This window comes from Vipera berus (genome assembly GCF_964194415.1).
Source record: "Vipera berus genome assembly, chromosome: 5".
Lineage (NCBI taxonomy): Eukaryota > Metazoa > Chordata > Lepidosauria > Squamata > Viperidae > Vipera > Vipera berus.
In genome coordinates, this window is record NC_138207.1 from 3,596,088 (window position 1) to 3,623,664 (window position 27,577).

The 27,577-nt window shown below is 46.2% G+C and overlaps 1 protein-coding gene across 1 annotated transcript in view; it reads left to right on the forward strand.

Moving 5' to 3' along the window:
- PSMD1 (proteasome 26S subunit, non-ATPase 1) overlaps positions 1 to 27,577 on the forward strand; it is a gene marked incomplete at its 3' end in the record, with an annotated part of 137,063 nt that overhangs the window by 93,776 nt on the left and 15,710 nt on the right. Inside the window, exon 19 of the mRNA XM_081329967.1 lies at positions 26,074 to 26,176. Coding sequence (XP_081186093.1) covers positions 26,074 to 26,176 — 103 coding nt within the window. The remainder of the gene's footprint in view (positions 1 to 26,073; positions 26,177 to 27,577) is intronic.

Consider the following 27,577-nt stretch of genomic DNA (forward strand, 5'->3'; position numbering starts at 1 on the left):
TTGGCCAGGCCTTTCGTTGAAGCGTGTTTCTTTTAATGAGACTTAGCGGAGAGAAGGGCAGCTAAGATGATTAGCGGGGCTAAAGTGTATGAAGGAGGGTTGCAGGACTTGGGTTTGTCTAGTCTTGGGGAAAGAAGAGCCAGGGGTGACGTGATAGCAGTCTTCCAATATTTGAGGGGCTGCCACAAAAAAGAGGGGATCAAGCTCTTCTCCAAAGCACCTGAAGGCAGGACAAGAACCACCAGGAAGACTTGACAAGACAAGCAACTTATTTACCAGGGGTCTTCAAGCTTGACAATTTTATGACTTGTGGACTTCAACTCCCAGAATTCCCCAGGCAGCCCATGCTGGCTGGGGGATTCTAGGAGTTGAAGTTCACAAGTCTTAAAAGTCCACAGGTCTTAAAGATCCCAAGGGGAATTCTGGGAGTTTGAAGTCTATAGGTCTTAAAGTTGCCAAGGGGAGTTCTGGGAGTTGAAGTCCACGTCTTAAAGTCCACAGGTCTTAAAGATGCCAAGGGGAATTCTGGGAGTTGAAATCCACAGGTCTTAAAGATCCCAAGGGGAATTCTGGGAGTTTGAAATCCACAAGTCTTAAAGTCCACAGGTCTTAAAGTTGCCAAGGGGAATTCTGGGAGTTGAAGTCCAGGTGTCAGGACCCACCCCAAACCACGTCTTAGGAAGACAAAAACTCTTGGAGTCAAATTTTTAGTCCAAAAGGAATCTTTACTATGACATGCTTGGTTGTAGGAAATGAGACAGGGCTTAATGGTTCCACGATGTAAACCCTTATAAAGAGTTCCCGGTTTAACCCCCCTTAATCCCCATTTGGTCAGTCCCCCATCCTTCCTCTCGTATCATCCATCTCGTGGGAAAAAGGAAGTTAGGACCCTTTTGTTTATTGCTGTCTACCGTGACAAAAGCCAGATGCTAGCCCCCCCTTTTGTTTCCCCAGTTCAAAAGGCTTCTCCTTTCCTTTGAAATGCCTATTGCCGGTTCAATACACATCTATCCTCTTCTCTTCGGGAGATGGCAGAATCCATGGGATATGTTTGAAACATTCCATTTATGAATATGATATAAATGGATTCTGACACCAGGTCTTAAAGATGCCAAGGGGAATTCTGGGAGTTGAAGTCCACAGGTCTTAAAGATCCCAAGGGGAATTCTGGGAGTTGAAGTCCACAGGTCTTAAAGTTGCCAAGCTTGAACACCCCTGAAGCAAAAGTTGATTTTTCTGGGAAAGATTTCTAGTTTTAAGTTGATGCAGCAATATCAAAGACTTTTTCTCTCTCTCTCTCTCTCTCTCAAACCAGCCCTTGGCTCCTGGTGGACATTAAGGTTTGAAATAGTCTCCTTCCCACCCTGCCCAACCCCCATAGCACAAGCCATCTTCGAAATTCCAAATTTCTGAGTTTACTGATTTATCCAGACGTGTTAAACAAGAAGCTTAATGTGACTCTTCTTGGCTGGGCTTCTCGCTCTCTGGCGTATATACTATCATTGGTTGATGGATGGCTTATAACATTGTCAGTCTTCCTTTGCAAGTTACACTTAGTTGAAAATTTGGAGGCCTGCCTTGATGAGGACAGAGCTTTCTCAGTTTCCTGCAGCGGTTCCCCGGTTATATATTTTATGGCTGAGCAATGCAAGGTGTTGAACCAGAGGTAGAAGCCACACACAGTTGTCTGCAGAGGGTCCAAATGGGTATTTTGCAGGGAGGGTGTGGGGTCTCCACCCCTGCAGCATTCTCTGGGGTGAAGGGGGTTGCATAATACAGAGAACAGAGGGTAACTAGGGCACATCACCAGTACTAGCAGGGAGTGGGGTTTTTGGGGAGGAGGAGGAGGAGGAGAATTATGGGGTCCTTGGGGCTCTCTGAGCTGGGTGGTTTTCTTGCAGACGTTTCATGACCCAACTAGGCAACATCATCAGTAGTAGAAGGGAGGGAGATTTGTGGAGAGGAGGAGGAGAAGGAAGACTATAAGGTCCTTGGTGCTCTTTGAACCTTGGTGGTTTTCTTCCAGACGTTTCATGACCCAACTAGGCAACAACATCATTGCTGGAAGGGGTGAGGTTTGCGAAGTGGGGAGGAGGAGGAGGAGGAGGAAGAGGACTGTGGGGTCCTTGGTGCTCTCTGGGCTGGGTGGTTTTCTTGCAGACGTTTCATGACCCAACTAGGTAACATCATCAGTGCCAGAATGTTGAGGGGTTTGCGGGTAGGAGGAGGAGGAAGAGGAGAAGGACTGTGATTCTTGATGCTTTCTGAGCTCAGGGGTTTTCTTGGAGACATTTCATTACCAAAGTAGGTAACATCATCACTGCTGGAAAGGAGTGGGGTTGCTCTCATTTTGCTTTTTTTTTTTTAACCTAGTTTGGGTAATGAAACATCTGCAAGGAAAGCACCAGGCTCAGAGAGCACACAACGTAATCCTAAATTCTAAATATTCCCTGCTGTCGCTACAGGAAATGGAGATTGCATGAGTCAAAAAAGAGTTTTCAAGGAGACAAGTCTTTACAAAAAAAATAAAAATCAAATGTTATCTGAAAGGAAGCTTAGTCAGATCGCTAGTCAGACATTTCTGACTGTTTTGCGTAATCGATTGATAAGACAAGCGAAGAGCAGTAACAGGAATTGCAGCTTCGCCCCCTCCCCGCCCCCATTTTTTTTTGAAGGCCTGTTCAATATCTCCTCTGGCTTTTGACATTTCCACAGACGTTGCTTTTAAGAGTTTTGGATTTTTTCATCAGGGAACTTTTTTTTTTAAAATAAGGGGAAAATGATCTTAAGAAGTTGAACCTCTGGTGCCGTCGTTTGGCTTCGCTAGATTCCTTAAGATTTGGCAAAGATGTTGAGACTTTGGCAAAAGAGCAGAGAAGAGCGACTCAGATGATTAAAGGCCGGAAGACTAAAACTGAAGTAGAACGCTTGCAGAATTTGGGTATGGCCTGGGGGGACATGATAGCAGTAGTCCATATTTGAGGGGCTGCCGCAAAGAAGTGGGGGATGTCAGCTGTTCCACGTCAAGCTGCCTTTTGCAATTGACCGGTGGGGATTTTATCAATACCGATGGTTATTCTTATGGTTCATCGCGCAGTCGGCCAGATGTTTAGACTGGATTTGGCATCTTGCCCCACCTGTTGAGTCCTTCCCAAGGAGTGATGTTGTTTGACGGTGTGAAAGGTCTGTCTCCTCACAGGGTGGAAGCTGTTCCCAGTCAAGCTGCCTTTTGCAATTGACCAATGGGGATTTGGTCAATACCGACGGTTATGACTGTGGTTGGTTACAGAGTGAGCCAGATGTTTAGACTAGGCTTTGGCCTCTTGCTCCACCTCTCGGGTCCTTCCCAAGATTCAGGACAAACCTAAAACGTTATTTGATGGTGTGAATTGTCTCCTGGCGGGAGAGTAAAGCTGCTTTTTGCAATTAACTGGTGAGGATTTTGTCAATGTCGATGGTGCTCAAGTGGTGCTCCAGATGTTTTGGGATTGAACTCAAGGCGCTTATCACCACTGGTGCCCTCTGAGCTTTCTTTTGCCATTTGTATTTTCTTCTCTTCTCCAGTTCTTTCTCCTCTATTCTCCTGTCTCCAGGTACTGTTAAATGTCCACTATCCCAATTTCATTGTCTGTCCTACTCACAGTTGTTTAGTCTGGGGTGTCGTGTGGCAGGTGCCTGTCTGTTTGAATTCTAAAGTCCCAGAGCGGTTCTTCATTTTTATAGTCCGTAGCACAGTCAGCCAGATGTTTAGACTGGGCTCGACATCTTTATCCTTCTATTTGAGTCCTTCCCGAGGATCTGGAATAGGCAGATGTTGCTACATGGTCTTGAAAAGGTAGCCAAATAATGCTGCGTTTTGCACTTTTATTTGTGCGGGACATTACAGTTTTATTCATAGTCTTAAGACGGGTGGAAACTTAATAATTCAGCTCCTAACCAAAGACCTAAGATTATTAAGGCACCGTCTAACAAAACAAACAGTCCCAAGCAGGGTGCTTTGTGTGTGTGTGTGTGTGTGTGTGTGTGTGTGTGTGTGTGTGTGTGTCTGTGTCTGTGTCTGTGTCTGTGTCTGTGTGTGTGTAAAATTAAGGTATTTCCAGATATCAAAGAAGTCCTTTTGTTATTGCTCCGAGGGCTCCAGTCATGACTGGTACAGGAGACTTTTGCTGCTTTCTCTAAGGCTGTAACATTGGGTGTGAAATTGTGGCCTTCAACTCACACAGGGCAATTAGGAAAGGAGGGGGCTGGTTCCCTCAGGCACTTTCCAGAATCTTTTCTGGGCTCTGAGGTTGCACAGAAGAAGGTGTTGGGGGTGAACAAAGGAGAGAAGCGTCTAAGTCAGAGGTAGGCAACCTTGGCCTTTTATGACTTGCGGACTTCAACTCCCAGAATTCCTGAGCCAACATGGGGGAACTGTGGCCCCTTCATGACTTGCGGACTTCAACTCCCAGAATTCCTCAGCCAGCATGAGGGAACTATGGCCCCTTCATGACTCGTGGACTTCAACTCCCAGAATTCATCAGCCACCGTGTGTGTGTGTGGGGGGGAACTATGGCCCCTTCATGACTCGTGGACAACTCCCAGAATTCCTCAGCCAGCATGGGGGAACTATGGCCCCTTCATGACTTGTGGACTTCAACTCCCAGAATTCCTCAGCCAGTGTGGGGGAACTATGGCCCCTTCATGACTTGCGGACTTCAACTCCCAGAATTCCTCAGCCAGCATGGGGGAACTATGGCCCCTTCATGACTTGTGGACTTCAACTCCCAGAATTCCTCAGCCAGTGTGGGGGAACTATGGCCCCTTCATGACTTGCGGACTTCAACTCCCAGAATTCCTCAGCCAGCATGGGGGAACTATGGCCCCTTCATGACTTGCGGACTTCAACTCCCAGAATTCCTCAGCCAGCGTGGGGGAACTATGGCCCCTTCATGACTTGTGGACTTCAACTCCCAGAATTCCTCAGCCAGTGTGGGGGAACTATGGCCCCTTCATGACTTGCATACTTCAAGTCCCAGAATTCCTCAGCCAGCGTGGGGGAACTATGGCCCCTTCATGACTTGTGGACTTCAACTCCCAGAATTCCTCAGCCAGTGTGGGGGAACTATGGCCCCTTCATGACTTGCAGACTTCAACTCCCAGAATTCCTGAGCCAGCATGGCTCAGCTTGGAAACCTCTCTCTTTCCCCTCAGTGTGGCTGGCTCAGGAATTCTGGGAGTTGAAGTCCACGAGTCAGAAAAGAGCCCCTGGTAAGTGATGTGGCATTGGAGACACGTCCGCTGATGGTGCAAAAAACAACACAAAACAGAAATTTCAGGGCTTTTCGAACTGATCAGGGTTTAAGGAAGTCCTTTGGTGATGAGGACGATGTTATCCATTCAGTCACTGTTGGCAATTCTCTGGGCCAGGTCTCGTCCATCAGAGAAGAGCAACTAAGATGATCCAAGGCCTGGAGACCAAAACATACAAAGAATGGCTGTGGGACTTGGGTTTGGCCAGTCTAAAGAAAAGAAGAAACAGGGGAGACATGATAGCAGTTATACCAGTATCTGAGGGGCTGCCACAAAGAAGAAGAGGGGGTCAGGTTATTCTCCAAAGCACCAGAGGGCAGGACGAGAAACAACGGCTGGAAACTGACCAAAGAGAGAAGCAGCCTGGAACTAAGGAGAAACTTCCTGACAGTGAGGACAATCAACCAGTGGAACAGCCTGCCTCTAAAATCGTGGGCGCTCCATCACTGGAGATTTTTAAGAAGAGACTAGATATTCTAGTCTGAGATGGTATAGGTTCTCCTGCTTGAGCAAGGGGCTGGACTAGAAGACCTCCAAGGTCCCTTTCAGCTCTATTCTGTTTTGTTCTGTTCTTTCTTATTCTCTATTCTATTCTATTCTATTCTATTCTATTCTATTCTATTCTATTCTATTCTATTCTATTCTATTCTATTCTATTCTATTCTATTCTATTATTTCAATCTTGCCCTCCTGCTTCTTTGAGTTGTTCAATGTTCTGGCTGGTGTCAGCTTTGATGGCATCCAGCCACCGTTGTTCTTTGATGGCCTGGATTCCTTTTATCGCTCACTCTTCCAAACATAATTCCTTTCTCTATTGAAATCCTAAAAGTGCTTTTCCAGGTGGCAACTGAACTTTCTTGTTTTTCTTGGAAGACGTTTCGCTTCTCACCCAAGAAGCTTCTTCAGCTCTGACTGGATAGTGGGGAATAGAAGGATTTATATTCCTTGCAGACAGCTGGTGATTTGCCTTCTATTAGAGAGTCGTTGAGGCCACTTGGAGGTTTACCTCAGGGTCACCCTGAGTGGTGCAAATGGCTGTGGAGCCTTCTTGGAACTACTGTAAGGACTGTCCACAGTAGGGGTCTTCAAACATGGGGCTTTTATGAGTTGTGGACTTCAACTCCCAGAATTCCTCAGCCAGCGTGAGGGAACTATGAGCCTTTTATCACTTGTGGACTTCAACTCCCAGAATTCCTCAGCCAGCGTGAGGGAACTATGACCCTTTTATGACTTGTGGACTTCAACTCCCAGAATTCCTCAACCAGCGTGCCTGGCTGAGGAATTCTGGGAGTTGAAGTCCACAAATCATAAAAGGGCCACGTTTGAAGACCCCTGGTTTACAGTTTACCACACAGTCCTTTCCGCAGTCCCAAGAAGGCTCCACACCCATGTCCACCACTCAGGTCACCCTGATGGCACAGATAAACCTCCAAGTGGCCTCAACGGCTCTCTGAAAGAAGACAAATGACCAGCTGTCTTCAAGGAATGTAAATCCTGCCATTCCCCTCCATCCGGTCAGAGCTGAAGAAGCTTCTTGGGTGAGAAGCGAAACATCTTCAAAGAAAAACAAGAAAGTCCAGTTGCCTCTTCAAAAAGCACCTTGGGGACAACCGTGACCTGTATGACTGAGAATCTCCGTAGACATTGAGGAAATCCTTTCGTTTTAGCTAACTGGTTCCCCAGCCTGAATTGTGGTGCTGAAGAAGACACTTCAGAGTCCCTCAGATCATGAGGAGATCCAATTAGCTGACCCTAAAGGTAGTCAACCCTGACTGTCCTTGGGAAGGACAGATCCTGAAGCTGAAGCTCAAATATGTTGGCCACCAAATGAGAAGAGAGGACTCCTTGGAGTGAGAACAATTAACCAGTGGAACGGCTTGCCTCCAGATGTTGTGGGTGCTCCATCACTGGAGGCTTCTAAGAGATTGGACGGCCGTTTGTTTGAAATGGTAAATAGGGTTTCCTGCCTGAGCAAGGGGTTGGACTAGATGACCTCCCAAGGCCCCTTCCAACGTTGTTATTCTATTCTAATGTGAGTTTGGAGCCAACTCTGCAAGACAGCGGAGGGCATGGGGGTGGGGGGCTGGCGTGCTGCGATTCGTGGAGTCGTGAAGAGTCACACACAGCAACTGAGCGACGACAGCAGCCCGAAAGAGTTTGAAAGTCCAACCTTTTAGTTCTTCCTTGGGATGGCGAGAGCAGTTCTTTCTGAGATTTGGACCTTGGGAAGGAAGCTGATGACTCACTGGCATGGAGGAGGGAAAGAAGGAGATGGTCTGGAGGAGATTCCTTTCGGTCTAACCTCTGTCAGGAGTTAGCTGGGCTTAATCTGCCCGGGGAGTCATAGCTACGATGACTTGCGCCAGGCGGTTCTGTTAATCCCCTGGCGCTTTGGAAGATAAGTTGAGCCCCCCTCCTCTTCTTTGGGGCAGCCCCTCAAATCCTGGAACGCTGCTATCACGTCACCCCTGCTCCTCCTTTTCTCTAGACTGGCCATACCCAACTCCTGCAGCTGCTCTTTCTATGTTTTAGTTTCCAGGCCTTTAATCATCCGAGTTGCTCTTTCCTGCACTTTTGTGGCTTAGGCAGGGGAAACCTGACAGCAACTCCCAATGTTTGAGCTGTCTGTCATGGTTCCGACAGATGCAACTCTTCAAAAGAACCTCGAGGCACTGTTTACCTTAAAGGATCTTTTCTTCGAGGAAAATAATAATAATAATAATAATAATAATAATGATGATGATGATGATGAAGAAGAAGAAGAAGAAGAAGAAGAAGAAGAAGAAGAAGAAGAAGAAGAAGAAGAAGAAGAAGAAGAAGAAGAAGAAGTTGGACCTTGGAGGTCATCTAGTCCAACCCCCTGCTAAGGCAGGAAACCCTATACCATTTCAGACAAATGGCTAACATCGGCACTAACCTAATCGAAGCCAAAAACTGAATTCCCCCACCCCATGGGCACCTAGTATCAAAGCACAATTCCCTCCTCCAATTAACCGTCATAAATCACATTCCCCAATTAGCTTGAAGAGAGCTGGGTTCCAGCTCTCCAGCCCGCCAATTCTTTTATCAGCTCTGGGCTCAGTAACCTTGATTCCCACGCTGAGTTTAGTGTTGTTATGTCTAGCCGGACTCTCATTCACAACACGCCCCCTTCCCAGCATCATCTAACTAAAAGCGAAAGGTGAAAAATGGCTACATTTCCATCGGTTGTCAATGCGAAAACATCCAATGTTAGCAGCCATTGACTCTGTCACTGGGAAGAAGGCCTGAATTTGTTCTCCATAGCACTAGCGGGCAGGACTTGAAGCAAGGGGTGGAAGCTACTCAAAGGAAGACCCAACCTGGAACTAAAGAGGAATTTCCTGACTGTGAGAACAGTTAATCAGCGGAACAGCTTGTCTCCTCTTCACGTTTTGCCTTCTGGTGCTTTGGGAAATAAATCGAACCCCTCCTCCTTGCGGCAGCCCCTCAAATCCTGGAATCCTGCTATCGTGTCGTTTCCCCCCCACCATCCCCAGTCCTTTTTTTCTCTGGACCGGCCGTTGCCAAATCCTGAAGTTCGCAAATGTCCTCCAAGCGATTGTCCAAAGTGGAAAGCGTTTACAGAATCATAAGTCAGGAAAGGACTTTCGCCTGACTTTGGATCACGTGATCCAAATGGGGAATGATGCACGGTTTCTAAATGTGAAAAGGAGTCATAAGTCACTTTTTTCAGCGCTGTCGTAACTTTGGACGGTCACTAGATGACCTGTTGCAGTTCAAGAACTGCCTGTAAACCTTTAAGGCCCTCTTCCCTCTGACAGCCCTTCAAGAGGGATCTCGGAGTCCCAGTGGACATTCGCTTAAATAGGAGTCAGCCGTGTGCTGCAGCTGCTAAAAGAGCCAACACAGTGCTAGGCTCCATCAACAAGAGGGATAGAATCAAGATCACGTGAAGTGTTAATACCGCTTTACAAGGCCTTGGTAAGGCCACACGTGGAATCCTGCATCCAGTTTTGGTCACCACGATGTAAAAAAGATGTTGAGACTCTAGAAAGAGTGCAGAGAAGAGCAACAAAGAGGATCAGGGGACTGGAGGCTAAAACATACAAGAAACGGTTGCTGGAATTGGGGATGTCTAGTTTAATGAAGAGAAGGACTAGGGGGGACATGATAGCAGCGTTCCAATCTCTCAGGGGCTGCCCCAAAGAAGAGGGAGTCAAGCTATTCTCCAAAGCGCCTGAAGGCAGAACAAGAAGCAACGGATGGAGAAACTAATCAAGGAGAGAAGCAACCTGGAACTCAGGAGAAAATTTGTGACAGTTAGAACAATTAACCGGTGGAACTCCTTGCCTCCAGAAGCTGTGAATGCTCCAACACTGGAGGTTTTTAAGAAGAGACTGGACAGTCATTTGTCTGAAATGGTATAGGGTTTCCTGCCTGAGCAGGGGGTTGGACTAGATGACCTCCAAGGTCGTCTTCTTCTTCTTCTTCTTCTTCTTCTTCTTCTTCTTCTTCTTCTTCTTCTTCTTCTTCTTCTTCTTCTTCTTCTTCTTCTTCTTCTTCTCCTTCTTCTCCTCCTCCTCCTCCTCCTCCTCCTCCTCCTCCTCCTCCTCCTCCTTCTTCTTCTTCTTCTTCTTCTTCTCCTCCTCCTCCTTGTTATTGTTATCATCATCATCACCATTATTATTATTATTATTATTATTATTATTATTATTATTATTATTATTATTATTATTATTATTATTATTATTATTATTATTATTATTATTATTATAAGGCGCCTATTCTGTCTACTCTTTGTTAGACTAAACATGCCTAATTCACACCCAAGCCAACATCCCAACAACCCCACCATGCATGTCTTGATGCTCTCTGAGTTATCGCTGAACTTCACACCGTTTGTGCCAGGGTTTTGAGAACTCCCTTCGGTGGCGGCCTTTCAGCCGTGACAGCTGCCAGCTTGGTTTTTGTTTGGAAAGACCTGTGAATATCACTCAGCACCGGAGCCGCTCTGTGTTTTAAATATTTCTCCCAAGGCCAGCAGGCAGAACGGAGGGAACAAGCAGCTGGATAAGCAGAACAAGAAAAATGGGTTTTTTTAAAAAAAAAAACGGGATTTATTTTTTTTTCGACAAGGCCGGGCCCAGTTGGGCTGTGAAAGAAAAATAAATTCTCCTGAGGCTGATTAGGAAGAGGTTCTTGGAATAGATGCTGCTTGTTTTCTGTACCGTTTAGCTCTGTGTTTCTCAAGCTCGGCTGGGGAATTCTGGGAGTTGAAGTCCTCCCGTCTTAAAAGTGTCCGAGGTTGAGATAAACTGTATGTAGTACAATCTTTGGAATCTTAAAACACAGAAAGTTGTACTGTCGTATCTGCCTCCAGAAGCGGTGAATGCTCCAACACTGGAAGTTTTTAAGAAGAGACTGGACAGCCATTTTGTCTGAAATGGTATAGGGTTTCCTGCCTGACCAGGGGGTTGGACTAGATGACTGTGGGGGTCCTGGGTGCTCTCTGAGCTGGGTGGTTTTCTTGCAGACGTTTCATGACCCAACTAGGGAACATCATCAGTGCTAGAAGGGAGTGAGGCTTGCGGGGAGGAGGAAGAGGAGAAGGACTGTGGGGTCCTCCGAGCTTGGCTTTTTGTTTTTGCAGATATTTCCGTGACCGAACTAGGTAACGTCAGTGCTAGAAGGAAATCTATATAAACGGAGAGCAAATCCCCTTCCCTTTTAGCACTGATGATGTTACCTAGTTGGGTCATGAAATGTCTGCAAGAAGACAACCAAGCTCAGAGAACATCAGGGACCCCACAGTCTATTCTCCTCCTCCTTCCCACAAACTCCTTGCCATCCAAAAACCAACCCAGCCTTAATCCTGCTTAGCTTTTGAGATTCAGCCAGGATGGGTGCAACTCATTTTTGAGTTGATTTCTTCTGGCTGGTTTCAGCTCTTCAGATGCTAAAAAAGCTTTGAAGGAAGCCCAATGAATCACTGCCCTGGTTTTCATCCTGCCCTGAGCATGTCTCAAGTCAATCCCCCAGGGCCTTTTCGGAGGCTGTAAAACTTCCAAGAAGACCTGGAGAGGATGCAGTAGCCTTCTTGGTTAAATCCTTGCTCTAAAAATATACGCCGGGCCGTTTTTAGCTGGCAACTGCCCCACCTCAAACTTGAGGGAGCCACTGTTACCCACAAAGGAAAGATGTCTGGAATCGCAGGAGAAGGAAATAGGTTTTCAGTTTATTCACGATTGTCTGTTGTAGCTCACTCTTCAAAATAGAAATATCTCATATTTGATGTATTAAAAGACAAACCTGTTGCTTGTGGTGAAGGTAAGCTTCACCTCTATAGAATAGAATAGAATAGGAATAGGAATAGAATAGAATAGAATAGAATAGAATAGAATAGAATAGAATAGAATAGAATAGAATAGAATAGAATAGAATAGAATAGAATAGAATAGAATAGAATAGAATAGAATAGAATAGAATAGAATAGAATAGAATAGAATAGAATAGAATAGGAATAGAATAGAATAGAATAGAATAGAATAGGAATAGAATAGAATAGAATAGAATAGAATAGAATAGAATAGAATAGAATAGAATAGAATAGAACAGAACAGAACAGAACAGAACAGAATAGAATAGAATAGGAATAGAATAGAATAGAATAGAATAGAATAGAATAGAATAGAATAGAATAGAATAGAATAGAAAATATGGAATGGAATGGAATAGAATAGAATAGAAAATATGGAATGGAATAGAATAGATTAGATTAGAGTAGAGTAGAATAGAATAGAATAGAATAGAATAGAATAGAATAGAGTATAGAATAGAGTATAGAATAGAGTATAGAATAGAGTATAGAATAGAATATAGAATAGAATAGAAAATGAATAGAATAGAATAGAATAGAATACAATAGAATAGAATACAATAGAATAGAATAGGGAATGGAATGGAATAGAATAGAACAGAATAGAATAGAATAGAATAGAATAGAATAGAATAGAATAGAATAGAATAGAATAGAATAGAATAGAAAATGGAATAGAATAGAATAGAATAGAATATAGAATAGGGAATGGAATAGAATAGAAAATGGAATGGAATATAATAGAATATAATATGGAATGGAATAGAATAGAATAGAATAGAATATGGAATGGAATAGAATATAATATAATATGGAATGGAATAGAATAGAATAGAATAGAAAATGGAATAGAATAGAATAGAATATGGAATGGAATGGAATAGAATAGAATAGAATATGGAATGGAATAGAATAGAATAAAATAGAAAATGGAATGGAATAGAATAGAATAGAAAATGGAATAGAATAGAATAGAAAATGGAATGGAATAGAATAGAATATGGAATGGAATAGAATAGAAAAGAATAGGATAGAATAGAATAGAATAGAATAATATGGAATGGAATAGAATAGAAATAGAATAGAATAGAATAGAATAGAATAGAATAGAATAGAATAGAATAGAATAGAATAGAATAGAATAGAATAGAATAGAAGAATAGAATAGAATAGAATAATATGGAATGGAATGGAATAGAATAGAATAGAATAGAATAGAATAGAATATAGAATAGAAAATGGAATAGAATAGAATAGAATAGAATAGAATAGAATAGAATAGAATAGAATAGAATAGAATAGAATAGAATAGAATAGAATAATATGGAATGGAATGGAATGGAATGGAATGGAATAGAATAGAATATAGAATAGAAAATGGAATAGAATAGAATAGAATAGAATAGAATAGAATAATATGGAATGGAATAGAATAGAATAGAATATAGAATATAGAATATAGAATAGAAAATGGAATAGAATAGAATAGGATAGGATAGGATAGGATAGGATAGAATAGAATAGAATAGAATAATATGGAATGGAATGGAATAGAATAGAATATAGAATAGAAAATGGAATAGAATAGAATAGAATAGAATAGAATAGAATAGAATAGAATAATATGGAATGGAATGGAATGGAATGGAATAGAATAGAATAGAATAGAATAGAATAGAATAGAATATAGAATAGAAAATGGAATAGAATAGAATAGGATAGAATAGAATAGAATAGAATAGAATAGAATAGAATAGAATAGAATAGAATAGAATAGAATAGAATAATATGGAATGGAATGGAATAGAATAGACTATAGAATAGGGAATGGAATAGAATAGAATAGAATAGAATAGAAAATAGAATAGAATAGAATAGAAAATGGAATGGAATAGAATAGAATAGAATAGAATAGAATAGAATAGAATAGAATAGAATAGAATAGAATAATATGGAATGGAATGGAATGGAATAGAATAGAATAGAATAGAATAGAATAGAATAGAATATAGAATAGAAAATGGAATAGAATAGAATAGGATAGGATAGAATAGAATAGAATAGAATAGAATAGAATAGAATAGAATAGAATAGAATAATATGGAATGGAATGGAATAGAATAGACTATAGAATAGGGAATGGAATAGAATAGAATAGAATAGAAAATAGAATAGAATAGAATAGAATAGAAAATGGAATGGAATAGAATAGAATAGAATAGAAAAGAATAGAATAGAATAGAAAAGAATAGAATAGAATAGAAAAGAATAGAATAGAATAGAATAGAATAGAATAGAATAGAATAGAATAGAATAGAATATGGCTGGCTGGGGAATTCTGGGAGTTGAAGTCCACACATCTTAAAAAGTAACTGAGGTGGAGAAACACTGGTCTAAAATGCGAGAAAATTGGGCAACATCTATTCTCTCCTTTACTTGTATCCTGTCTTTCATGTTTCTGGCCAACAAAAGAGTAATTCTTGACGGACAGGCCGTCTGATTGGGGGGGGGGAATAAATCCCAGTTCATTTTTCACCTCGGGAAGTATACCTCCTTCCGTTCCCTTCCCTCCGGTCAGAGCTGAAGAAGCTTCTTGAATGAGAAGCGAAAAATCTTCAAAGAAAAAGTAAGAAAGCCCATTTGCCTCCTGAATAAAAAAACCCCTTCGGGACAACCGTGACCTGGATGACGGAGAACCTCCATAGACATTGAGAAAGACATTTTTCTCAAAAACCTCTGATTGCTTCCCAGTTTTTTTTTTAAAAAATACATCAGAAATCTATAAAAAAAAAGAGCTTAATGAGCTTAGACAGCGATATATCTGTCCTGTTCCAATGCACGGCAGAAAGAAAGCCTTTAATTTTTATGATCGGTGTGATTCCTTTTCAAAAGAATTATATTTTCCTGGAAAGGGGGGGAGGGGCAAAAAAAAAAACACCCTGCCATTGTTTCTTTTTTTCTTTTTCACCTGCAAAGGTTCGAAATGCCTTAAAAGGAAACATTCTGCATTCTGGACAAGAATAAACGACTAAAATCGGAGCTAAATTTTCGGTCGTTAAGCGAAGCGGTGGTTGAGTGAGCGGCAGGTGTTTTTATGACCTTGCCACAAAAGTTAAGCAGATCCCCTCCAGTTGTTAAGTTATTTTGCTTAGTGCCATCTTGGCTCTTTTATGACTGGTGGACTTCAACTCCCAGAATTCCTCAGCCAGCGTGGGGGAACTATGGCCCCCTCACGACTCGTGGACTTCAACTCCCAGAATTCCTCAGCCAGCATGGGGGGGAACTATGGCCCCTTCATGACTTGTGGACTTCAACTCCCAGAATTCCTGAGCCAGCATAGGGGGAACTATGGCCCCTTCATGACTGGTGGACTTCAACTCCCAGAATTCCTCAGCCAGTGTGGGAGAACTATGGACCCTTCATGACTCGTGGACTTCAACTCCCAGAATTCCTCAGCCAGCATGGGGGGAATTATGGCCCCTTCATGACTCGTGGACTTCAACTTCCAGAATTCCTGAGCCAGCATGGGGGGAACTATGGCCCCTTCATGACTTGCGGACTTCAACTCCCAGAATTCCTCAGCCAGCGTGGGGGAACTATGGCCCCCTCATGACTGGTGGACTTCAACTCCCAGAATTCCTGAGCCAGCATGTCTCAGCTTGGAAACCTCTGCCTTTCCCCTAAGCATGGCTGGCTCAGGTATTCTGGGAGTTGAAGTCCACCAGTCATAAAAGAGCCAAGGTGGCCTACCCTTGGCTTAGTGGATGACAGCTGGGAAGTTTGCAAATGGCGGCCACGTCACCCTGGGATGCCGCAGCCATTTTAAATAAATGCTGGTTGCCGAACGCACCCAAATTTGAATCACACCAACGTTTCGTAAGTGTGAGGACCAGCTTACAATAAGTCATTTATTTCAGTGCCGTTGTAACTTCGAACAGTTACTAAAGGAGCTGTAGTAGCTCTCGGCTATTTAATTAAATCAGATTTTTTCTGCATTTTGAGGGTCCTAAAAAGGGGCGCTGCATTGAAAGTCACTTTACCGCATCATCAAAGCTGCCTTTTTTCTCTTGCGTTTGATATTCCACAGGGCTGGTTAGTCCTTCTCCTCTCCGTGTGATACCTCATCACCATCAGATGACCTTTCTCTACTCAGGCATTCCCGAGTTGCTGGCCTTTGTGATGTTAACCGTGCTCTCAGTAAAGGAGAATATTTGTAGCTCAGGGCTGAAATGAGGGGTGCCTGGTACTCTCTGAGCTTGATGGTTTTCTTGCAGATGTTTCATGACCCAACTAGGTTACAACATCAGTGCTAGAAGAGAGAGGGATTTGTGAAGTGGAGGAGGAGGAGGGCGACTGTGTGGTCCTTGGTGGTCTCTGATCTTGATGCTTTTCTTGCAGACATTTCATTACCCAACTAAGTTACATCATCAGTGCTAGAAGGAAGCGGAGTTTGAGAGGAGGAGGAGAAGGATTGTGGGGTCTTTGGTGCTCTCTGAGCTTGATGGATTTCTTGGAGACGTTTCATTACCCAACTAGGTTACATCATCACTGCTAGAAGGAAGCGGAGTTTGAGAGGAGGAGGAGAAGGATTGTGGGGTCCTTGGTGCTCTCTGAGCTTGGTGGATTTCTTGGAGACGTTTCATTACCCAACTAGGTTACATCATCAGGGCTGGAAGGGAGAGGGATTTGTGGACTGGAGGAGAAGAAGAGGAGAAGGAGAAGGAGGAAGGGGAGGAGGAGGAGGATCGTGGGGTCCTTGGTGCTCTCTGAGCTGGGTGGTTTTCTTGCAGATGTTTCATTCCTAATGACATGGCCTAGTTTGGGTCCCGAAACATCTGCAAGAAAGCCTGCAAGCTCAGAGAGCCCCAAGGAGCCCACAGATTCTAAGAGTTGACACTTCTTCAGAGCAAGTCAGAACTGTTTTATTTTAGAGGTTACGGGGGATTGTGGGGTTTAATTTAGAGAGGGCATCTCCTACCCTCCCAGTAAAGACCAGGCTGGTGAGTCACTCCAGCCTATAAACGGTGGCACTAAATAATGCCCACTCCTGTGACAGGCCCACCCACGCTCCTTCTGCCCCTTCATCCTACACAGAGGACCTTGCCTGTCAGACTGCCGACGCCAGCGTGAACCTTCCCAGGTCTGTGGGACGTCTCCAAGCTCCATCCTCGGTCTGTTTCTCTGAAGATTTACTTATTGTGTGAATACCAGATCCTGGATGGTTTGGCTAACGGGGTTTCCTCCCCCCCCACCCTGCTTCGTTTTCCAAGTTTATAGGAACTGTCAAGGACTTGTAAACAGCTTGAACCCACAAATCCTCGCAACCGCAGGAATGAGATAGCGGCACACACACACAAACACACCGCCAGTTAGCCAAAGGGATTTTCGTCTTTCATCCGATGGCCCGACAGCCATTCTCTGTTTCTTACTTGTTGGGGGGGGGGGGCAAACAACCAAACTTTTGCCATGCATGTTTTTGGCTCTGCTGTGTGTGGGGGGAAAAAATAACTCGAGTGAAAGACGTCTTTCTTTTTGAGAAGTTTTCTTCATTGTCGGGGCACCTGCGCGTCGGAAATGATCAAAGCAGGGAAGTCCTACCGAGAACTGAGCTCCTGGAGAAAGGGCATAAAACAGTTGTAAAACAGGTGGACCTTGACCCAAAGGTGCTTTTTTCAGGTGGCCACTGGACTTTCTTGTTTTGATGATGATGATGATGATGATGATGATGATGATGATGATGATAATCATCATCAAAAAACTGCACTACTTGGAACATCTTACATACCTGGTTGATACCTAGGATGCTGGCAGCAACCCGTGTCAACCTTTAGTGCCAGAAGGCATCTTTGAGGCATCTAGTCCAACCGCCTGCTCAGGCAGCAAACCCTATACCATTTCAGACAAATGGCTGTCCAGTCTCTTCTTAAAAACGTCCAGTGTTGGAGCATTCACCGCTTCTGGAGGCAGATTGTTCCACTGGTTAATTGTTCTCACTGTCAAGAAGTTTCTCCTTAGTTCCTGGTTGCTTCTCTCCTTGATGATTTTCCATCCGTTGCTTCTTGTCCTGCCTTCGGGTGCTTTGGAGAATAGCTTGACTCCCTCTTCTTTCGGGCAGCCTCTGAGATACTGGAAGACTGCTATCTTGTCCCCCCTTGTCCTTCTCTTCATTGAACTGGACATACCCAATTCCAGCAACCGTTCCTTATATGATTTAGCCTCCAGTCCCCTGATCATCTCTGTTGCTCTTTTCTTTGAAGACGTTTCGCTTCTCATCCAGGAAGCTTCTTCAGCTCTGACTGGATGGTGGGGAATGGGAGGATTTATACTCCTCGCAGACAGCTGGTGATTTGCATTCGTTTGGAGAGTCATTGAGGCCACTCGGAGGTTTACCTGCGTCCTCAGAGTCTCCTGAGTGGTGCAAATGGCGTGGAGCCTTCCTGGCTGCAGGATGTTTTCTGTCCTGTGTCCCTTCATCATTGAAGACAGGCACACAAGCTATTGGGGATGAGTCCTTGTTGTCTGTATCCCCAACTTAAGCGCAAATGGTTCCTGTGGCCCTGTGTTTCCCCGAAAGTAAGGCCTACACCAGGGTTCTTCAAACTTGGCCACTTTAAGACTTGTGGACACCAACTCCCTGGCTGAGGAATTCTGAGATTTGAAGTCCACAAGTCTTAAAGTGGGCACGTTTGAAGACCCCTGGCCTACACCAACCATAAGCCCTAGCTTGATTTTGGGGGGTGGGCCTAATATAAGCCCTATCCCAAAACTAACCCCTAGTTTTGTGGCGAAGCACACACCTAAAAATCAAGCTGGGGTGGGGGTGTAGAGCCCCCCCCCCCCGCATCCACTTACCTGGCAGCCAGGCCTCTCCCCGCCTGCCCACTTCTTCTGAGGCCTTTTCTGCAGCCAGGCCTGCATTTCTCAGTCACGGGACTTTCCAGAAGGCCTCTGCAGCCAAGAACTGAGGTATGGACTCAATCCGTAGCTCGATTCTGCAAGATCTCTGCAGCTGAGGACCAAACTATGGATTGAATCCGTAGCTCGGGACTCGGCTGCTTAGGCCTTCTGGCAAGGCCTGACTGCAAAATGCAGGCCCGAGTGCAGCTGCAGAACTTCGGTCCCAGAAGAAGTGGACCAGCTGGGTGGGGCTGTTGGTACCAGAGGTGAGGTAAGGCCTACCCCGAAAATAAGACCTGGTGCCTCTTTTGGAGGCGGCAATAATAATAATAAAAAATAATAAATAATAATAATAATACCCGTCTTATTTTAGGGGGTAAACAGTACTAGTGTTATGTAGTGTTGTTTGGCTCTCTTCCTCCAGCATGGCTCTTACCAAGGAATTTTATTGGTGTTTTAAAAACTAAAACACGTGACGTTGGTCCGATTGAGGTTAGAATTACAACTCCCAGGAGGAGTAAGTCCTCAGTTTACAACCATTCGTGTAGTGACGGTTCAAGGCAACAGCGGCACTGAACAAAATGACTTGCGAAAGGTTTTCACACTGCCAACCTTCCCCCAGGGCCAGGCGATCAAAATTTGGGCAACCGGCATGTATTTGTGACAGTTGCGGCATCCCGGGGTGACGGTTTCCCCTTTTGCGACTCTGAGGAACAAAAGACATTGGAGAAACCAGCTTCACTTCACAACCTTGCGTGCCGCTCACTTGACAACTGCAGTGATCCCACTGAAGGATGGCAAGAGGAAATTTTGGGCTCAGGTGTGGGTGTAAGTCAAGGAGTGCCTGTGTGTCTTTGTCCCCCTCCCACCCCGTGCAAACACACACACACACACACACACACACACACCCCGGCCACGGCTGCCACTTGCTCCTTGATCAGGAGTTGTGAGTCCAGAAGAACGCCCAGATTACGCACCGGATCTCTCTGCGGCAGTATAACCCAATCCAAGAGCCCAGATTGTTGCCTTCAGCGGGTTGCTCCCGTTCTCCTCCTTGCAGGAAACCCCAGTTTTATTTCTTTAAGGGGTCTTTGTTGCTCTCTGAGCTTGGTGGTTTTCTGGCATATGTTTCGTTACCCAGTTAGGTAACTTCGGAGGAGGGGTGTGTGTGTGCGTGGTTGGGGGTCCTTGCGCTCTCTGAGCTTGGATGGTTTTCTTTCGGACGTTTCATTCCCCAAACTAAGTAACATCGTCGAACATCTGCAAGAAAACCAGGAAGCTCAGAAAGCACCAAGGACCCCACAGTCCTTTCCCTCCCCCTCCTTCTGCTCCTCCTGCTCCTCCTCCTCCATCAAGCACTGATGATGTTAGCTAGTTTGGTAATGAAACGTCTGCAAGGAAACCACCCGGCTCAGAGAGAGCTGAGAACCACTCATTTCAACCCTGAGGTACAAATAGTCATCTTATTATATTATTATATTATGAGATGGTCCTGGTTGGCGTCTGGGACGGTTAGCGGTGAGGGAGTTGGAGTGCCGCGACCGTTTTGGTATGGTGACCATGGCCGGGTGGTGGAGTGTGGACTTTTATGCCTGGACATTTGGAGGCATGGACTATTGTAGCTGACTGGACCATGTCTTTTGGGCCCCACTGAAGTACTATGGGGCCCTGGCTCCCTCCCTATCGGTCGATTGTCACCTGGTCCCTTCCATGACGCGAAAAGGAACCTGAAACCGGAGCTTCTCTTACCACTCTGTGACTTTATGGGTTTTTACCCCTAATCCACCTCGCTGACTGGTTTGCCCTATTGTCCTCCCTTTTTTTCCTTTCCCCTTGGGTTTTGGAAGGTGCCGGGTGTATAACCACTGTGAGAGAGTGGTTAAGAGTTAAGAGTTTCCACCTGTTACCGTCTTAGGGGTGAGAGCTCTAGGCGGTATCTTTTTCCCCGGCTGTATATCTCAGGCTGCTCCCCGGTCCTGACCGTTGTGAGAGAACGGGGATTGTCCCGGGGTTACCCAGCTCTAGTGGCAGCGGAGCTGGGTCTGCAGTCTGGATATTCTCCTTCCATTTTAAGATCCTCCCATCTTATTTATTTTGATCTGGGTCTGTTTTTGCTGTATTACCCAATTATTATCATGGTCCTGAGGTACTCCAGCACGGTTTTGTTCGCCCTCAGGGGTGCCCCCCCATCCTGGGTGCGACCCGCCTTACCTTCTACTCTGCCTCTTGATGACGGGCCCGATTGTTGGGACCCTGAGAGATGGCCGGGCAGGAACAGGGGCCTAAGATATAAATTTAATAAGAGGCCCCTGATTACTTTTTTAGCCAAATTTTTTGTAGGGTTAGGGAGGGGGGAGGGTTGTGGTTGGTTGGAGACGGGGGGTAATCCACCAACTGTTGTTCAGGCCAGGCCCAGGATAGATCGCGTAGAGAGGGAGCCGGGGTCGGCCATCTCCGGAGCTCCGGAGCGGGTCGTGGGATTGCCAATTCCCACGACGATAGGGAATGGCAGCAGGTGTAAGATCAGAGGGCCGTACCGACCTCCGGGAGGGCTTCTCCGCTATTTACAAGCGGTGAGGCGCTCCGACCCTCTGTCTTCGACCCGAGGTTCTGGGAGCGGGGATGTGCAGCCACCTGAGCTCCGGCTGGTGTACCTGAATGCCAGGTCCGTTGCTAACAAGGCTCCTTTCGTCCGGGATCTGGTCGAGGGTGAGCATGCGGACCTGGCCTGCATCACGGAAACCTGGTTGGGCCCAGAGGGCGGTATCCCCCTGGTTGATCTTTGCCCACCAGGCTTCCGGGTGCTACACCGGCCTCGGACTCAGGGTAGGGGTGGGGGAGTGGCCGTGGTTATGAGGGAGACCTTATGTCCGCAGGAGGCCACCGTTCCTCAGATAGTCGGGTGTGAATCTCTCTTATTGAGGTTTGGTCCTAGGGCGCAGTTGGGCTTGCTGCTGGTGTACCTTTCGCCTAGGTGCGCAGCAGCAGCCCTGCCTGAGCTTCTCGATATCCTCTCAGGGCTGGTGATTGAGTTTCCCAAACTTATGGTTTTGGGAGACTTCAATCTACCATCCCTGGGAGGAGCATCTGAGTTAGCTCGGGAGTTCATGGCTTCCATGACGGCCATGGACCTGACGCAAGTAATTCATGGACCGACTCATGAGGGAGGCCACACCCTTGACTTGGTTTTCTTATCTGGTCGGTGGTTAGATGATCTTGGTGGGGGCTCCCCAATTGTTATGCCCCTGTCATGGACCGATCATCATCTCCTGCGGCTGGTCTTCCGTTTTGCCACTCCCCACCGTGGGGTTGTTGAGCCAACCAGATGGTTCCGCCCCAGGCGCTTAATGGACCCTGAGAGGTTCCAGGCAGCACTGGGGTCCCCACCTGCCTCCTCAGCTCACAGCTCGGCAGATGCCTTAGTGGAAGCCTGGGAAAGGACGGCCACGGAGGCACTTGACCGAGTTGTACCCTTGCGGCCCCTGACCCGGCGCAGATCCCAATGGGCTCCATGGTTCTCCGCGGAGCTCCGGGAGATGAAGCGTCGGAGACGGGGCCTAGAGAGCGTTTGGAGGTCCAGCCGATCTGAATCCGACCGATTGCGACTAAGAACCCATATTAGGTCTTATCTCGCAGCGATGAGGGTGGCGAGGTCTAACTACTTCGCTGCCCTCATCGCGTCCGCAGATAATCGCCCGGCCGCCCTGTTTAGGGTGACCCGCTCCCTCCTTAATCAGGAGGTGAGTGAGGAACCCTTGCAGGGGCGTGCCGAGGAATTTAGTCAACATCTGTCGGACAAAATCGCTCGGATTCGGACCGGTCTGGACTCCGACTGGGCAGTATCGGACGATCAGGACACGAGCGGTCTTGTCAATGTTACCTGGGAGGAGTTCGATCCTGTAACTCCGGAGGAAGTGGACAGGATCATGGGGAGGCTGAGCTCCACCACATGTTTATTGGACCCGTGCCCTTCCTGGCTGGTTTATGCAGCCCGGGAGGGGACACGAGGCTGGTTCCAGGCGGTTATATCTGCCTCTTTGAGTGAGGGTAGTTTTCCCGCCGCCTTGAAAGAGGCGGTGGTAAGACCTCTCCTCAAGAAGCCTGCCTTGGACCCGGCTGTGTTGAATAACTTTCGTCCGGTCTCCAACCTTCGCTTTCTTGCGAAGGTTGTTGAGAGTGTGGTGGCGCATCAGCTCCCTCTGGTCCTGGATGAAGCGGATTATCTAGACCCGTACCAATCGGGCTTCAGGCCCGGGTACAGCACGGAGACGGCATTGGTCGCGCTGGTGAATGATCTCTGGAGGGCTCGGGACAGGGGATATTCCTCTGTCCTAGTCCTATTAGACCTCTCAGCGGCTTTCGATACCATCGACCATGGTATCCTGCTGCGGCGTCTCAGGGGATTGGGAGTGGGAGGCACGGTTCTTCAGTGGTTCTCCTCCTATCTCCTGGGACGCTCGCAGTCGGTGTTGGCAGGGGGGCAGAGGTCGACCGCGAGGCCTCTCGTTTGTGGAGTCCCTCAGGGGTCGGTCCTCTCGCCTCTCCTGTTCAACATCTACATGAAACCGCTGGGTGAGATCATTCGTGGTTTTGGAGTTGGGTATCATCAGTATGCTGATGATACCCAACTTTTCATTTCGACCCCAAACCACCCCAGTGATGCCCTCGATGTGATGTCCCGTTGCCTGGAGGCGGTCCGGGTCTGGATGGGGAGGAACAGGCTTCGACTCAACCCTGACAAGACTGAGTGGCTGTGCGTACCGGCATCTCGGGATATTCAGAATATCCCACCCCTCACTATGGGGGGTGAGGTATTACCTCCTGTAGATAGGGCTCGCAACTTGGGAGTCCTCCTAGATTCACAGCTCTCCCTAGAAGACCATATAGTAGCTGTGACTAGGGGGGCCTTCGCCCAGGTTCGCCTGGTGCGCCAGTTGCGGCCCTATCTAGACCGGGATGCCTTACGTACGGTCACTCATGCGCTCGTGACCTCTCGTCTTGATTACTGCAACGCTCTCTACATGGGGCTACCCTTGAAGACCACTCGGAGGCTCCAACTGGTACAGAATGCAGCCGCGAGAGTTGTATTGGGAGTTTCCCGATACTCCCATGTCACACCTTTGCTCCGCGAGCTGCATTGGCTACCAGTTGTCTTCCGAGTGAGGTTCAAGGTGTTAGTAATGACCTACAAAGGCCTTCATGGCATGGGTCCGGAATACCTTGGGGAGCACCTGCAGCCGGCGTCAACTTCCCTCCGCCCAGTACGCTCCTGCAGAGAGGGCCTCCTCAGGGTGCCACCGGTCAAAGAATGCCGACTGGTGGCCCCCAGGGGGAGGGAGTTCTCTGTGGGTGCACCGGATTTATGGAACCATCTTCCGGTCGAGCTCCGGATGGCGCCCGATCTCCGCTCCTTCCGGCGTGATCTTAAAACCCAACTCTTTAAACAAGCTCGCCTGGCCTGATGGGACGGGGTGGGATTTTTATAAATGGACTTCAATTTTTAATCTGTATTAATTTATTATGGGCATTGTTTAATCACGTTTTAATAATTTTTAATTTTTGTATCTAGTTTTTATGTATTGCCCTGTTCACCGCCCTGAGTCCTCTGGGAGAAGGGCGGTATATAAATTAAATTAATAAATAAATAAATAAAATATGATATGATATGATATGATTATATTATATTATATTATTATATTATATTATATTATTATATTATAATATTATATTATTACATTACATTACATTATATATTATATTATATTTATTATATTATATTATATATTATATTTTATGTTACGTTATATTATTTCTTTTATTATTTTATTTTATATTTTATTCTAGTTTAGTTTAGTTTATTTTGTTTTATTCTAGTTTAGTTTAGTTTATTTTGTTTTATTCTATTCTGTTATTTTAGTTTAGTCTAGTATTTTATTTTATATTATTTAAATTTATGTATTTATTTATGATTTTATTTCGTTTATTATTTTTATCTTATTTTATGATTTCATTTTTACATTTCTTTGCTGCCCATCTTCCCTACAAGGTGACCCAGTATACAGAAATTAAGATAAAATTAAAATTAAAGGCCTCTGTACAATAAATTAAAATTAAAAATTAAAATAAATTAAAAATTAGAGTTAAAAACATAATTAAAATCCCTGTCAGTCCAGGTCAGCCAGGTGGAAAAGGAGTGTTTTGAGGCCGCGGCGAAAGGACCGGAGATCTTGGGCCATCCGAAGCTCATGGGGGAGCTGGTTCCATAGGGCTGGTGCTCCCACAGAGAAGGCCCTTCCCCTGGGGGTCGCAAGCCAACATTGTCTAGCCGACGGTACCCTGAGGAGGCCTTCTCTGTGTGAGCGTGTATATATATATATTCCCGTAGGGCTTAAATCACCCCAGAGAGGCCAGATCATGAGGCCCTGAGTCATTTTTCTCAAGCAAGAGTTTTGTCAGCCTTTCCACTCTCCTTCGGCAAAACAAGGCACGGCTCCCTCATTGCTCCTTCCATCGTGGACCTTTACGGGAACAGGGCCCTGCTCATGAACCCGGAGCGAGCCTAAGCGGAGCAGGCTTAGGAAGGAATTATTTTAGCAGCTTCCATAATTCAGTTTGATTTATAAAGGGTCTCTGGAGCAACCGAGGGAATTGCAATCCTGCTGGAGCAGCAGCAGGGTTGCCGTCTCTCTGCAAAAATGCACAACCCGATGGTTGCCAGTCTGTTTGCAAACACGCCATGTTTGCATTTATCCCTTCGCTGCCTCGAGGGATCTTTTCCCAACCTTCAATATTTTGGAAAATTAAAAGAGCCAACGAAAGAAGCAAACGGCGTTTCCTCTTCTTAGGCGTGATTTGCCCAATTCGTGGGTTTAAAATGGGGTAGAATCAACACATTTTGGAGGATTTCCCCCCCCCCCTTCTCTCCTGGACCTTTGAAAATTCCTTGCAGCCGGCTGTAAATTGGTTTGGAAAGTGAAGGCGGTCCTCGACTTATGACCACAGCTGAGCTAAGCAAGGCAGTGGTTAAAGTGAGATTTGCCCCATTTTATGACCTTTCTGGTCACAGTTCCTAAGTGAACCCCTGCAGTTACGTTGGTAACACGGTCGTTAAATGAATCTGGCTTCTCACCCACCCCCCACCCCATTGGGTTTGCTCGTTGGAAGGTCGCCAAAGGGGATCACGTGACACACACCCCCGGGGCGGGGGGAACACGGCGACCGTCGCAAATAGGAGTCAGTTGCTGAGCGTCTGGATTTTGATCGCGTGGCCACAAGGATGCTGCTGCGGTCGTGTGAAAAACGATCGTAAGTCCTTTTTTTCAGCGCTGTTGTAGTTTCAGTCATCTGCTAAACAAATGGTTGTAAATCGAGGACTGTAAGCGTAGGGTTTGTTCACTTGTTCTGCTTAGGCAGCCGCTTCATTTATTTATATATTTATTCCTTCATTCAATTTATCCGTTTCACTTTTAGTTGCTATAGGGCACACTTAAAAAAAACAAAATTATCCCTTTCTCTCTCTCTTACAGGTCAGCCAGTTCAGGCAACTTTATTCGAAGGTCATCAACGATAAACACGACGACGTGATGGCTAAATTTGGAGCAATCCTGGCTCAGGGCATATTGGATGCAGGTAATTGGCGTCCCGGCGCTGAAGTTGTTGATTCTGATCGCTTGTATTGGGTCCTCCTCCTCTTCCTCCTCCTCCTCTGCTCCTTGTCCTCGTCTTCCTCTTCTCTTCCTCCTCCTCCTCTTCTCTTTCTCCTCCTCTTCCTCTTCTTTCCTCTTCCTCTTCTTCCTCTTCTCCTTTCCTCTTCCTCCTCCTCCTCTGCTCCTTGTCCTCGTCTTCCTCTTCTCTTCCTCCTCCTCATCTTCTTCTCCTCCTCCTCCTCTCCTCTTCTTCCTCCTCTGCTCCTTGTCCTCCTCTTCCTCTTCTTTCCTCTTCCTCTTCTTCCTCTTCTCCTTTCTTCTTCCTCCTCCTCTGCTCCTTGTCCTCCTCTTCCTCTTCTCTTCCTCCTCCTCCTCTTCTCTTTCTCTTCCTCTTTTTCCTCTTCTCCTTTCCCCTTCCTCCTCCTCTGCTCCTTGTCCTCCTCTTCCTCTTCTCTTCCTCCTCCTCTTCTCCTTCTCCTCTGCTCTTCTCCTCCTCTTCCTCTTCTTTCCTTTTCCTCTTCCTCATCTTCTCCTTTCCTCTTCCTCCTCCTCTGCTCCTTGTCTTCCTCTTCCTTCTCTTTTTCTCCTCTTCCTCCTCCTCTGCTCTTTTCCTCCTCTTCCTCCTCCTCCTCTTCTCCTTCTCCTCCTCTCCTCTTCCTCTTCCTCTGCTCTTTGTCCTCGTCTTCCTCTCCTCTTCCCCCTCCTCATCTTCTCCTCCTCCTCCTCTCCTCTTCTTCCTCCTCTGCTCCTTGTCCTCCTCTTCCTCTTCTTTCCTCTTCCTCTTCTTCCTCTTCTCCTTTCTTCTTCCTCCTCCTCTGCTCCTTGTCCTCCTCTTCCTCTTCTCTTCCTCCTCCTCCTCTTCTCTTTCTCTTCCTCTTTTTCCTCTTCTCCTTTCCCCTTCCTCCTCCTCTGCTCCTTGTCCTCCTCTTCCTCTTCTCTTCCTCCTCCTCCTCTTCTCTTTCTCTTCCTCTTTTTCCTCTTCTCCTTTCCCCTTCCTCCTCCTCTGCTCCTTGTCCTCCTCTTCCTCTTCTCTTCCTCCTCCTCTTCTCCTTCTCCTCTGCTCTTCTCCTCCTCTTCCTCTTCTTTCCTTTTCCTCTTCCTCATCTTCTCCTTTCCTCTTCCTCCTCCTCTGCTCCTTGTCTTCCTCTTCCTTCTCTTTTTCTCCTCTTCCTCCTCCTCTGCTCTTTTCCTCCTCTTCCTCCTCCTCCTCTTCTCCTTCTCCTCCTCTCCTCTTCCTCTTCCTCTGCTCTTTGTCCTCGTCTTCCTCTCCTCTTCCCCCTCCTCATCTTCTCCTCCTCCTCCTCTCCTCTTCTTCCTCCTCTGCTCCTTGTCCTCCTCTTCCTCTTCTCCTTCTCCTCCTCTCCTCTTCCTCTTCCTCTGCTCT